Raw genomic sequence first — 15,095 nt, forward strand, 5'->3', positions numbered from 1 at the left:
AAGGCGATTTTGAAAGATGTGACTGTGGAGGCCTCAGTGCGTTGCTGTTGTAGATGATAGATGGTACACACTGCAGTTATGAAATTAACCACATTACAAAAATATTTAATTGCCTATTCAGCACTTTGATACATTCAGTGCAAAGCACGAGATAAATTTGTGTTCCTTATTGAAACTGCAACTGAGTAACAATAGAGACTGTGACAACTCATTTGACAACCTGAATTGAATTAATTGAATTGAATCCTCACCCACAGTAACCTCCTTCTAGCAGCTTGCCTTTATCCCACTGCTCATTGTGTATGTTTCCCAGTGATTTGAACTTCCTCTGATGATTGTCGATCCTTTGTCTATAGTATAATTTTACAAAGGTCGTGGTCAATGTTTCGTAATGAGAACTCAGGTTAAGAAAGATATCTAATTGACACAATGTTTCACACAGATGTTTGCAGGCACTATCACTGTAACCATGCAAATGGATGTGTGTGTGATCTCAAAGATATGTTCAAATATTAACTATTACATTCATTCACCATTTTAATTTCAGCATGGTTAAAAAAGGTGAATTTCACCATTCTCTGAATTTCAAAATTTCCAGCCTTACATTCCAGGATATCCATATCCTTCATCTTTCCCTTATTTTGAAATCTACCTCAGCTGCACAGCCATTCAAAATTCTCCAACTCCGATCATTTTCATGTCACAATTTCCATCCACACATATCAGAAAATAGACCAGGAGAGCAGACTTTCCCTTGGGTCAGCCATGACCAATATCACTCTCAATCTCTGACTTATCACGTTTTGGGTTTGAGTATACCATTCCAAGGCTTGAAATGTAGAAATTAAGGTTAACATCCCATTGTGGGACTGGTAGAGAACTGCATTGTCAGAGCTATCACCATTCAGGTGACGTATTAAATGGACGCCCTGGTTCCCTACTTGAGCAGATGTGACAGATGACATTGGACTACTTTGAAGATGAATGAGGAGTTAGCAAGGGTGTCCCACCCTATATTTAAGGTTCAATCAATTTCTTGGTAATAGATTAAATGATCATTATCACAAAGCTGTCTTTCAGAATTTGTCGTGTGCAAAATGGCTGTTGGTTTTCCAACACGTTGTTTTTATTTGTTTGTGGAGTATTAGCATTACTGATTAGTGCAACAATTATTGCCGTTCCCTAATTGCCTTTGAGAAGTTGGTGGTGAACTGCATTCTTGAACTGCTGCTGTCCTTGAGGTGTAGGTAGACCTATAGTGCTGTTAGGAATGGAGTTCCTGGATTTTGACCCAGTGACAGTGAAAGAATGGAGATGTAGTTCTAAGTCAGAATGGTACATGACTTTAAGGAGAAATTGCATGTGATGGTGATCCCATGCAACCACCACCCCTGGCCTTCCAGGTGATAAAGGCGATTTTGAAAGATGTTTGAAAGACCGCTGGAAATTGGGGAGCCTTCAGAAATGAGATAACGAGAGTCCAGAGACAATAAATTCCTGTTAGGGTGAAAGGAAAGGCTGGTAGGTATAGCGAATGCTGGATGACAAAAGAAATTGCAGTTTGATTAAGAAAAAGAAGGAAGCATATGTCAAGCATAGACAAGATAGATCAAATGAATTCTTAGAAGAGTATAAAGGAAGTAGGAGTATACTTAAGAGGGAAATCAGGAGGGCAAAAAGGGGACATGAGATAGCTTTGGCAAATAGAGTTAAGGAGAATCCAAAGGGTTTTACAAATGCATTCAGAACAAAAGAGTAACTAGGGAGAGAACAGGGCCCCTAAAAGATCAGCAAGGCGGCCTTTGTGTGGAATCACAGGAGATGAGGGAGATACTAAATGAGTATTTTGCATAAGTGTTTACTGTGGAAAAGGACATGGAAGGTATAGAATGTAGGGAAATAGATGGTGATATCTTGAAAATTGTCCAAATTACAGAGGAGGAAGTGCAGGATGTCTTGAACCACATAAAATTGGATAAATCCCCAGGACCTGATCAGGTGTACCCTAGAACTCTAAGGGATGCTAGGGAAGTGATTGCTGGGCCTCTTGCTGAAATACTTGTATCATTGATAGTCACAGGTGAGGTGCCAGAAGACCAGAGGTTGGCTAACGTGATGCCATTGTTTAAGAAGGGTGATAAGGACAAGCCAGGGAACTATAGACCACTGAGCCTGATGGTGGTGGTGGGCAAGTTGTTGGAGGGAATCCTGAGGGACAGAATGTACATATATTTGGAAAGGCAAGGACTGATTAGGGATAGTCAACATGGCATTGTGTATGGGAAATTGTGTCTCATGAACCTGATTGAGTTTTTTAAAGAAGTAACAAAGAGGATTGATGAGGGCAGAGCAGTATGGACTTCAGTAAAGCTTTCAACAAAGTTCCCCATGGGAGACTGGTCAGCAAGGTGAGATCTCATGGAATAAAGGGAGAACTAGTCATTTGGATACAGAACTGGCTCAAAGGTAGAAGACAGAGGGTGGTTTTTCAGACTGGAGGCCTGTGACCAGTGGAGTGACACAAGGATCGGTGCTGGGTCCACTACTTTTCATCATTTCTATAAATGATTTAGATGTGAGCATAAGAGGTATAGTTAGTAAGTTTGCATATGACACCATAATTGGAGGTGTAGTGTACAGCAAAGAAGGTTACCTCAGATTACAATGGGATCTTGATCAGATGGGCCAATGGGCTGAGAAGTGGCAGATGGAGTTTAGTTCAGATAAATGCGAGGTGCTGCATTTTTGGAAAGCAAATCTTAGCAGGACTTATACACTGAATGATAAGGTCCTGGGGAGTGTTGCTGAACAAAGAGACCTTGGATTGCAGGTTCCTAGCTCCTTGAAAGTGGAGTCACAGGTAGATTGGATAGTGAAGAAGGTGTTTGGTATGCTTTCCTTTATTGGTCAAAGTATTGAGTACAGGAATTGGAAGGTCATGGGAGGACATTGAATAGACCACTTTTGGAATATTGCATGCAATTCTGGTCTCCTTCCTATTGGAAAGATGCTGTGGAACTTGAAAGGGTTCAGAAAAGATTTACAAGGATGTTGCCAGGGTTGCAGGATTTGAGCTACAGGGAGAGGCTGAACAGGCTGGGGCTGTTTTCCCTGGAGCGTCAGAGGCTGAGGGGTGACCTTATAGAGGTTTATAAAATCATGAAGACCATGGATGTGATAAATAGACCAGAACTAGAGGGCATAGGTTTAGGGTGAGAGATGAAAGTTATAAAAGAGACCTAAGGGGCAAAGGTTTCACACAGAGGGTGGTACGTGTATGGAATGAGCTGCCAGAGGAAGTGGTGGAGGCTAGTACAATTGCAACATTTAAAAGGCATTTGGATGGGTATATGAATTGGAAGGGTTTGGAGGGATATGGGCTGGGTGCTGGCAAGTGTGACTAGATTGGTTTGGGATATCTGGTCAGCATGGATGAGTTGGACCAAAGGATCTATTTCCATCCTGTACATCTCTATGACTCTGTGGAGGCCTCAGTGCTTTACTGCTGTAGATGATAAATGGTACACACGGCACTTATGAATTTAACCACATTACAAAAATATTTAGTTGCCTATTCAGCACTTTGAAGCAGTCAGTGCAAAGCACGAGCTAAATTTGTTTTCCTTTTTGAAACTGTAACTGAGAAACAATAGAGCCTGTGACAACACATTTTAGACAACCTGAATTGAATTAAATTGAATTGAATCTTTACCCACAGTAACGTCCTTCTAGCAGCTTGCCTTTATCCCACTGCTTATTGTGTATGTTTCCCAGTGATTTGAACTTCTTCCTCTGATGATTGTCGATCCTCTGTCTATGGTATAATTTTCCAAAGGTTGTGGTCAATGATTTGTAATGAGAACTCAGGTTAGGAAAGATATTTAATTGGCACAATGTTTCACACAGATGTTTGCGGGCACCAACATTGTAACCACGCAAATGAATACGTGTGTAGTCTTCAGATGTGTTCAAATTTTAACTATCACATTCGTTCACCATTTTAATTTCAGGAAAATGGTTAAGAAAGAGGCTGAATTTCACCATCTTTGATCCAGATTTCAGGCTTATAATGACAGTGAAACTGTTAATATATGCTAGATAAAAACAATGACTGCAGATGCTGGAAACCAGATTCTGGAGAAGTGATGCTGGAAGAGCACAGCAGTTCAGGCAGCATCCATGGTGCAGCGAAATCGACGTTTCGGGAAAAAGCCCTTTATCAGGAATAAAGGCAGTGAGCCTGAAGCATGGAGAGATAAGCTAGAGGAGGGTGGGGGTGGGGAGAAAGTAGCATAGAGTACAATGGGTGAGTGGGGGAGGAGATGAAGGTGATAGGTCAGGGAGGAGAGGGTGGAATGGATAGGTGGAAAAGGAGATAGGCAGGTAGGACAAGTCCGGACACGTCATGGGGACAGTGCTGAGCTGGAAGTTTGGAACTAGGGTGAGGTGGGGGAAGGGGAAATGAGGAAACTGTTGAAGTCCACATTGATGCCCTGGGGTTGAAGTGTTCCGAGGCGGAAGATGAGGCGTTCTTCCTCCAGGTGTCTGGTGGTGAGGGACCGGCGGTGAAGGAAGCCCAGGACCTCCATGTCCTCGGCAGAGTGGGAAGGGGAGTTGAAATATTGGGCTACGGGACAGTGTGGTTGATTGGTGCGGGTGTCCCGGAGATGTTCCCTAGAGCTCTGCTAGGAGGCGCCCAGTCTCCCCAATGTAGAGGAGACTGCATCGGGAGCAATGGATACAATAAATGATATTAGTGGATGTGCAGGTAAAACTTTGATGGATGTGGAAGGCTCCTTTAGGGCCTTGGATGGAGGTGAGGAAGGAGGTGTGGGTGCAGGTTTTACAGTTCCTGCGGTGGCAGGGGAAAGTGCCAGGATGGGAGGGTGGGTTGTAGGGGGGCGTGGACCTGACCAGGTAGTCACGGAGGGAACGGTCTTTGCGGAAGGCGGAAAGGGGTGGGGAGGGAAATATATCCCTGGTGGTGGGGTCTTTTTGAAGGTGGCGGAAATGTCGGCGGATGATTTGGTTTATTCGAAGGTTGGTAGGGTGGAAGGTGAGCACCAGGGATGTTCTGTCCTGTCTTTATTCTGTGAAACAGGCAACAGCATCTGGCAATGGAGGTTCCTATCAGCCTCCCCCTTACCTTCATCTCACCAATCAGTCACTGAGGACTATGCCATAACAAACACTTTTGGTGCTGCTCATTCCTCTGCCATTTCTATGACTTCCCAAATTTGCTTATGTTTCTCATTCCTTTTAAGTAGCTGCAGGGTTTTAGACAATGCAGCTACACTCTATGCCCTACCCTCCGTACAATGAGGAACCACTCAGGAGTGAGGGAACTACTCAGAAGCTCCCTGAATATAAAATGAGGAGTACCCTGATCAGGAACATGCTGTGGATTTCTACTGGAGTCCTGTGAATGAGCAAAGACCTTGACCCATTGAGTTTCTACTTGGGAACTAACTTCAGAAGGGGACAAGAACTGGTCGTACTCAGTACCCGTATCATTTGAAGCGGGTGTATTTAATATATTAGTACCTTATTTCAAGGGGTGTGGTTACCATTTTATTTTTAAAATGTCTTATGGTGTGGCACCAGAGGATATGTTAATGCAGGGCAGAAGCAAATCACATGAATGACATGTGACCGCCACATTCAAAGGTCTACATAAGGTTGCTGAAAATAGTCATACAATCTTTTCCATCTTATAATACAATATTGTAATATTGCAATTGTAATTCTCGGAAAACATTAAGAACACCAGATTGCAAAACAACTTTGATGGGAGGAAATGCTGCTTTGAAAACGAAAGAACTGTAAACTTCTGATTGCTTAGAGAATTACTGCAGCACAGTGAGTAATTTTTACTTTGTGAAGTAGATAGTAACCAACTGTTATATTTTTTTAAAATACTCATTTGTATCATCTTGGTTCAGTCTTAATTGTACACTAAATCATGGATTGCTGTAGTATTTAATAACAAAATTACTCATTACAACCAAGTTTTTTGGAGACACTGTGCATTGCTGTTGGACCTGATTACAGTGCAATTTTAATGACCACGAAATAATTGTTCGGAGTAGAAAAGGTTTAGTTGACTACAGTCCTGCTGTAGCATATTCTTTGAAAAAGTTGATTCACTTGAGCTTCACTATTCAATGTTGAAAATCTGTTGTCGAAAAAATGATCTCTTGTAACATTTAAAATAAATTGAGAAGTTTCAGCCTAGGATTTCCAACCTGACAGCAGCAATCTATACAGTCATTCCAGGAATACTGCAGGTTAAGCTTAGACTACTTTGCAAGAATTTGCAAGAAAACTCATGAGCAACAGGAAATGTTCTTGCTGTCTTTTTCAATATTACTCTCTCAGTCAATAACCTATCATTTGTTGATGATTTCCCTTTGTGCTCAACTTAAAAATGTTGATCTTAAAAACATGACCCATCCAGGACCAAGCTCTGTCTCCTGTGTCCATAACATGGTTTTAAACTCCACCTGTGAGGCTCACGTGAGGCAGATACTTGTTCCATGTCTTCCAGTGGTCTAACATTACCCCACAAGAACTAAAGTTTAACTAATTGTTATCTTGCTAGTGTGGAGTTCTTCTGGTCACTTCTAAGCTAGGAGCTCTACGTTCAAATCCCAGTACAAGACTTGATGGCCATTGAAGCTACACACAGAACATGTCAAAACAGATTGATTATTGACCTGTGAATCACTCCCATTGGTCTATCACAGATGGTAAGAAGGGGCGAGTCTCCTAGTCAGCTGTGCTTCATGTGGTGCAGGCTCCCCTCCTGTAGATATCTGTGAAGCTGCTTTCTCCAGTGAGTTGTTTATTTGTCCACCACCGTTCATGACTGGATGTGGCAGGACTGCAGAGCTTAGATCTGATCCATTGGTTGTGGGATCGCTTGTGGCTTTTGTTGCTTGGCATGCAAATAATCCTGTTTGGTCACTTCACCAGGTTGGCACCTATTTTTAGATACACCTGGTGCTGCTCCTGACATGGCCTCCTGCCCTCTCCAATGAACTAGGCTTGATCCCCTTGCTTGATGGTAATGGTTGAGTAGGGGATATGCCAGGCATAATGTTCCAGAGTATGTTCAAGTACCATTCTGCTGCTGTTGATGGCCCACAGTTCCTCAACGATGCCCAGTCTTGAACCGCTAGAACTGTTTGAAGTCTGTTCCATTTAGCACGGTGATAGTGCCACACAACACCATAGAGATTATTCTCAATGTGAAGGCGGGACTTCATTTCCACAAGGACTGTGTTGTGGTCCCTCTTACCGATACTATCATGGGCAGGTGTATCTGCAGCTGACAGATTGGTAAAGGTGAGGTCACGTATGTTTTTTCTTCTTGTAGGTTCACTTGCCAAATACCGCACACCCAGCCTAGCAGCTGTGTATTTTAGGACCCGCCCAGTTCAATCAGTAGTACTGCTGCCTAACCCTTCTTGGTGATGGATATTGAAATCCTTCACCCAGAGTATACTTTGCATCCTGTGCCACCTTCAGTGCTTCCAATGTTGTTCAATGTGAGGAGTGTTGATTCATCAGCTGAGGGAGGACACTATGTGGTAAGCAGCAGGAGGCCTCCTTGCCCATGGTTAACCTGAAGCCATGAGACCGCGTGGGGTCCAGAATCAGTGTTGGGGACTCCCAGAGCAACTCGCTCCTGGCTGTATATCACTGCACTACCATCTCTGTCAGGTCTATCCTGCCATTGGGACAGGACATTTCCAGGGCCAGTCAAGTTGGTGTCTGTGTCAGGTATGGCTCCAACCATTGGCCAGTTTGCCCCGATTCCCATTGATTTCATTTTTGCACTTTTTCCATATAAGGAACAACTCAAGCCTCCACTCCAATAGAGCTGAATGGAAGTTCACAAGTAAAGGCAGGAGATTTTCTATCTGAGTCTTCGCATTTTTCTGTGTTATTCATCTGCGTAGAATCATCTGAATAATTAAGCTCACTGCTGCATAGCCATCTCGACATATATGTCCCTACTGCTGGAGAGTCCCTTCCAGCAATCAAGTTGCACCAGACTTCAGATGGGTCAGATAACTCTGGCAAGAAACCAGTAAAATCCCCAAAGAATCTTAGGGCCGTTTGAGAAATTTTTAAATATCAGGAATAGAAATGTGATCAACACTAACTCATGCTGCCATCTGCTGATGGCAAACGGAATTCCCACACTTCCTTGCAATCCTTCGCTTATGGTGAACATTTTGTGTTTCTCAATAGTCTTTGTTCGTAATTGCTTGTCATTCACCAAAAAAAAGCCTCGTGAATGAAATGCAATCAACAATGCAAGATGGTTTGGAACAAAATAAAGAATGTTGCAGAACAGAAACTAAGTTACTACATCAGCTCTGTCATTGTTGTATGAACCATCACAACTTGTAGTTTGATAGCAAAACATTAGCAGAACCATTGAAAATAGTTTTTTTTCCATTGATATGTAATTTTACTGGCGAACCCATACACAAAAGTTAAGGGTATGAAGGCAATAACAGTACATAATCTTGGGAAAAATGTGCAAAGTTAATCCTCAAAAAATACATATTGGGTTAATTGAGTTTTAATTGTTAAAATATAAAAGGTATAGTAGAGACCCTGTTATCCAGATGCCAGTTCCAGAATACCACTTTTCAATCTTGGATGCCAGTTACAGGTGAATTCTGGTTGTTTGAATCCAGAGAATGGAATCTTTACTGTATTTGCAATTGGAAGGGGATAGTGGATCAGATAATTTATGAAATCTAATTCAAGACTGAGCTTGTCGATGAAGACAGAATTACCTATAGTAGCCGGGTATACCAACTTAGTTTCTTAGTAACTTAGTTTCTGTTCTGCAACATTCTTTATTTTGTTCCAAACCATCTTGCATTGTTGATTGCATTTCATTCACAAGGCTTTTTTTTGGTGAATGACAAGCAATTACGAACAAAGACTATTGAGAAACACAAAATGTTCACCATAAGCGGTTCTGGCCACTTGTATTTTTTCAAATCCACACTTGTGATAGTATTGAATGGAGTTCTCCCAGCTACCACTAGTATTTCTCATGTAAAATTCAGCTAACTGGCAACCCCATTCCCCATGCATGCCATATTCCAGGGAGATCACTGTATATACATTACAGTCTAGGTTTGTATCCTAAGCAGAGAGGCACTTTCACCTCCATAACATTACTCCACCACCAACACTACAATCACCTTAATCTCAGCTCATACCTTGTGTAACTAAAAGACTATTGTAACTCCAAAATTTGACTTCCCAAAAACCTCTGAACTCTTCCATACACAAGCTGCAAATGGTTCACAATACTCATGCCTGTATCCTCATCAATCTCCACTGGGTCCCCATCTTTCAAAACATTGATATGATTTTTAAACAATAGCTCAAATGATTTGGAAGTTGGCAGGCATATCTATAGTGCCCATTTGATCTAGAATGATCTGAAAGGGCATTGTGTTGTAATTCGCCAGTTTGGAAGATTAATGTAAGGTCAAAGCTTTTGAATGAAGAGGCAATTCTGACAGACAAAGGGGCAGGACAGACTCTGTTTTTGTGCACTGAGAATGAACATCAATATTAACCAGCTAATACAATTGGGACATATCTTAAAACCGTCTCATCGTGTACCTCATTATAACAGATATGCAGCATTACAGAAACAGTCATTCCATAACCCCCTCTCTTCTACCTGCCACATTATGTTAAACTTCCAGCGTTTTTCAAAATTGTTGCGCTGGTCTCTGGTCTTGTACGTTGATTTTCACAAGCAAGACCTAACTCGGAGATTCTATGTGCACTAAATTTCCAGAAGGTCTGTTCTGTTTCTTTCTTTTCAAAAAGAAGACAAGCATTCTGCTTGGTTGTTGACACAAACCAATCCAGGTTATTCATAACAATATCATCCTTGTCTATCTCTGTGTCTGAGAAAGCTACTGTCTATATTCCATGTTACTATATAAAGGTTTAAAAACATTCATTTGTTATTTCAATAGCATTGTGCTTGAGCTTCTTCCTTCCAGGCAAACAGATTACATAGGCATATCTCCAAAATGGTGTGCTTCCAAAAATCTCAATTTTACCCTAATTCAAAGGGACATTTTAAAAGGTGTTTTGAAGTCTAACTTTTGCAACAGTTATTGGAGTTTTCCAATGTCAAATATATAATTCACTTATCCACATTAATGGGAAGGGAATCAGCTTCACACTTGCAGCCCCTAACCTAACCAAACTGGTCACAGCCTATGGTTTTGGTGTCTATTCCAACACCTGTGAATATTTTTGTTTCTTTCCAAACACAAGAATGGTTCCAGTAAAGCTCTCAATTAAATATTTAATAAAGATGGTAAACAGTCATTTTCTCTATATCATTAACAGTAACATCCAACCCACATACAGATTCATTCGTAATACCTGCTACCTATGAAATCTGGAGCAGGCCCTCATGCAGCATGATACATGGATGCATTACTGCATCACAATGTACTACTAATGATACATTTTACTTGTTTCCACAGGAAAATATGGCTAGTAAAGTAGATGCACGGCAGAGATGGATTTTGCTGAAGCAAGCACTTCTTAAAGGGAAGAGAAAAGCAGTTACAAGTTATCCAGAAGATGATTTTGAAAGTGGAGATCCTAAATTCTGCATCGATTTGCTGAAGGATCCTACTCTTAGAAACTACTATCACCTGAAGAAGTACCTGCCAAATAGTAGTAACATGTGGATGGTAGAATTTCTAGAGCTCAGTGGCCTCGATCTGATGCTGGAAGCCTTAGATAAGTTGTCAAGCAGAGGAGGGCCGAAGATTTATGATGCCCTTCTACAACTCACCTGTGTGAGCTGTGTAAGAGCTGTGATGAATTCTCCAAATGGAATCGAGCAGCTTGTGAATGATGAAAACCAGATTAAAAAACTGCTACAAGGTACGGTTAGCAATAGCACTTTCAAATACAGTTCTTCATGCAGCACTCCTAACGCAGTGGCTCTCCCAAAGAAAATACAGATTAAACAATCCAATGCAAACCTGAGGCTGTCCATTTCCCCCGAAGCTCCCTGCCTCATTCCTGATGAAGGGCTTTTGCCCAAAACATCGATTTTCCTGCTCCTCAGATGCTGCCTGACCTGCTGTGCTTTTCCAGCACCACTCTAATCTTGACATTTACATCACTGCCAATTGTTAGATTGAGTGCATTTAGCCACTGTTAAATCAAGTCTGTGATGTTCACTCAGGGAGTCCGAGTTACTGTGGTAACATACATTTTTACATGCACATAGTAGTCTGGAGCTATGGATAGTGAGGGTTGAGGTTCCAAAAATTATTTCCATCACACAGTTGACCAGAAATCTCTCACACTCATACCATCTGCCATTGGCATTTATTGGAGGGATTCCCAAACTGTTTGCCTTGGTTCTGAAAATACCATCCTTGACATCAGGTCGTGGGGTGAGCCTCAAATCCAAAACAAACTGTAACATTTTTAATTTTCCCTTTCCGCCTGTTTCATCAATCTCTCTTAATCCCTACATCATTCTGTCTCTCTGTTTTTGCTTTGTGTACATGATTTTAAATTGGATTAAATAATTTACACTTGCTGCTTCAGACTCTATGTGCCTCAGGAAGGATTCTCCACTTTGATTGATTGAGGATGCACACTGTTGCTTACCTGTTCATGCACTTCCCTAATCCCCATAGCATCACTCTCAATGACTGTAAGGGGACCATTTTCTCAGTTATGTTGTCTATAAATGATGTGTATTCTGGATCCCAACATGATCATGCCCTTCTCCAGATGTTACTGAGACAGGTTTGAATGTGAGACAGGAACCACCTTGGATCTGTCAGGAAATCAGTGAAGATGTGTAAAAGCCTTCATTTTTGCTTTTCAGAACTAGGGTACCCATTTTCTGGCATTTCAGCAACTTACCAAGGTGATCAAGCACAGCAAGGGGAGGTCTTCAGTGAAACTGACAAACAGTGAAGGCTTTGACCAGTTACACTGAAGAGCTCAAATCATGGCCACTGAGAAATTACTGTTCATAGCACATTTTCCCTCAGAGGGTGCTATCACTGTTTGTCAGGTGATTGTCAGTTTCTTGGAAGACAATTTAACTGTCCAGTACTTCATGCCTTTTGTCACCAGCTGTTACCATGAGATGGGAGCAGATTATATTCAGCTGCACATTATATCCCAATGAAAGACATGTTGAGGAGCAACACCATCAACAACAGCATCGCCAACAGCACCAGCCAAACCATCAATACCAGCTACAGAGCATCAGCAGTAATACCAGTTGACTTCCCTTTAGCAGCATACTCCTACACAGGGCAGATGGAATGAACACTGAGATCTGGATGGAAGGCAGTTAGATGACAATGTGGGATCCAAGGCAGAGGATCTGCGGTGGCATGGTTGTTCATGGTTAGCTCTGCTGCCTCACAGCACCAAGGAACCCGGGTTCAATCCCACACTTGGGCTAGTTCCTGTATGGAGTTTGTACATTTTCCACACGTCTGTGTGGGTTTCCTCTGGGTGCTACAGTTTCCTCCTGGTACTCCAGTGTCCTCCCACAGTTCGAAGATAAGCAGGTCAGGTAGATTGGCCATGCTAAATTGTCCATAGTGTCCACAGATGTAGAGGCTACGTGGATTAGTGTGGGAAATGCAGGGTTACAGGATAGAGTAAGGGTGTGTCCAGGGGAGATGCTCTTTGGAGGTTCAGTGTAGACTCAATGGGCCAATTGGCATGCTTCCACACACTGGGGCTTCTGTTACTCTGTCTGCTCTCTCTCTGTCTACGTATCTAAGCAGTAGTACCTCAGGAGGCTAAGGCTATCAGTGCAGGTCACTACTGCCATCAGTTTCTCTGTAGCCCCCATCTCCTGATCAATCTCCCACCTCCTTCAAGTGCTCCGCCTCTTCCAACTTTGTGTGCTCTTATTAACTGTGAGGAGAGAAAGCAGAGAGGTGTGAGTGTTGAAAATGGTGCTTGTGCAGAGATGGGCATTTGTGTAAGGTAACTGTGAGGCATGGGTGCAAGATGCCAATCAGATGAAGGGAAGTGTGAGGGTTTGCTGCTTAGACAGGAATGTTAACTGTGTTGAAAGTGAGGAATGTGTGAAGCTACACAGAACTGAGGAATGCTGTGCAGGACAATCAAGGGAAAATCAGAGTGTGTGGAATAGATACTCCCACCCATACCCATCCTCTCCCCAATGCTGATCACTGACATTCCTTCTTGATGTGCTGGATTTCCTGGGTATATTGTTTCCAGTTTGGAGGGATCCCATTTCTGTTATTGCCATTCTCAGTCCCTGGTATCCACACCTATTTGGTTGTAGACATTGTCCATTTCCTCCCATCCCTTACAGAATGCATCTCACTGCAGCCTCTCAGGTTCCATACCAGAAAAGAATCAGAGATGCAATGAGCAGCCTTTCCACATCTGCATTGACTTTCTTTGGTTACTTGCTGCCTCAAACACCCAGCGCTGGTGAGCCATTTAAACCCATGCTGTTCTCCCTTTAAGTAAGAATGCTTCCTTTCTTGGAATAGATGTGTCATTGCACTCCCCTGCCCTGATTAGTCAAGGCTGACTGCTAAAGCCATGACACGGTTAGAGAGTTCCCGCAGAGCCCATTCCAATTGTCAACAGATTCCCTACCTACAAATTGATGACAGGCTAAATTGGCAAATTTCCCTCCTACGATTCTGTTTGAATGCTTAGTAAAAGACTGTGGACATATCTAAATGCCATTCCTTCACAACCAATTAAAAACAATAAGGTTATCTGTGGGGTGGAACTGATGGACAAATTGTATTTTCATTTGCTCTTTATTATGATTGATGACATTTATTGGCAGAGAAATTCATGATAAACTAAGCTCAAATGCAGGATAGTATCCAGGTTAATGCACTTTTACAAACCTATACGTATAATGTGTCATGTACAGAATTTATTAGAGTATATTTTTCTACAAAGAAGAATACAATTTATGTTTATGCAATATTTATCCTGGTACTTCTTTCTTTTCAACAAAGTGTGCTTGTGTAAATTCTGACACTTTACAAATACATTCTGCCTACTTACAGCTCTGAATACATCAGTGATCCTGGTGAAGAAACAAGTGTTTGATTTGTTGGCAGCACTCTGCATGTACTCTCCAGAAGGTCATGATCGGGTTTTATATGCACTACAACACTACAAGGCAAGTATTTTACCACAGGGAGTATAACATCAACTCTGCAGCGAAAAAACAAGGGAGAATTTCAACTGTCAGCACTCCTAGATTCATAGAGTCATCTAGCATGGAAACAGACCCTTCAGTCCAACCAGTCTCTGCTGACCATAATCCCAATCTAAACTAGTCCCACTTGCCAGAGCTTTGTCTATGTCCCTCCAAACATTTCTTATTCATGTACTTATCCAAATGTCTTTTAAATGCTATGACTTCTACGACTTCCTCTGGAAGTTTATTCCACACACCTACCACGCTCTGTGTAAAAGAATCATGTGTCTTTTTAGCATGTTTCTCCTCACACCTTAAAAATATGTCCCCTAGTCTTGAAAGCCCCCACCCCTAGGAAAAAGTCACCTGCCATTCACCTTATCTATGCACCTCATGATTTTATAAACCTCTATAATGTCACCCCTCAACCTCAGGCCAATCATTTAAATAGAGCAAAATCAGAGTCTCATTTTCTAATATTTGCTGTTCCAAGCAATTTGCTCTTCCATGTGAAAAGCTGCCAACTATGTTGACTATTCAGTGCAATATGTCAGGATATTTCAGAAACAACTTTGTCATGGCAAATCCAATAAGGCAAATTGACAAACTTGTTTTGATGTAGATTCCTAAAATAGCATCACACAGTGTTGGACAGCAAATCTCTATTTATATTCAATGTTGGTTGTTATCAAATATTTGCAATGCTAAATGCCTTGTCAAATGAGATATTCTTTTCTCAAAGTACAGCCGCCAATTTATTGAGAATGTCAAAAATAGCCAGGCTTAAAATTACACTAACTTTAGTGTAACTTCAAGATATAGTCAGATATTT

At 41.8% G+C, this 15,095-nt stretch overlaps 1 protein-coding gene across 2 annotated transcripts in view; it reads left to right on the forward strand.

Annotated features, from left to right (window-relative positions):
* Nucleotides 1-5,599: 5,599 nt before the first annotated feature.
* Nucleotides 5,600-15,095, forward strand: part of LOC122553564 (inverted formin-2-like) — an 81,592-nt gene continuing 72,096 nt past the window's right edge. For both annotated transcript variants that reach the window (XR_015757900.1, XM_043697555.2), the window contains exons 1-3: nucleotides 5,600-5,859; nucleotides 10,551-10,959; nucleotides 14,127-14,242. Coding sequence is in view for 1 of the 2 variants with exons in the window: in XM_043697555.2 (XP_043553490.2) it covers nucleotides 10,557-10,959; nucleotides 14,127-14,242 (519 nt within the window). In the remaining variant the exon portion in view is untranslated. The remainder of the gene's footprint in view (nucleotides 5,860-10,550; nucleotides 10,960-14,126; nucleotides 14,243-15,095) is intronic.

This window comes from Chiloscyllium plagiosum, unplaced genomic scaffold, assembly GCF_037043375.1.
Source record: "Chiloscyllium plagiosum isolate Xiang-an unplaced genomic scaffold, Cpla_swu_hap1 HiC_scaffold_8, whole genome shotgun sequence".
NCBI lineage: Eukaryota > Metazoa > Chordata > Chondrichthyes > Orectolobiformes > Hemiscylliidae > Chiloscyllium > Chiloscyllium plagiosum.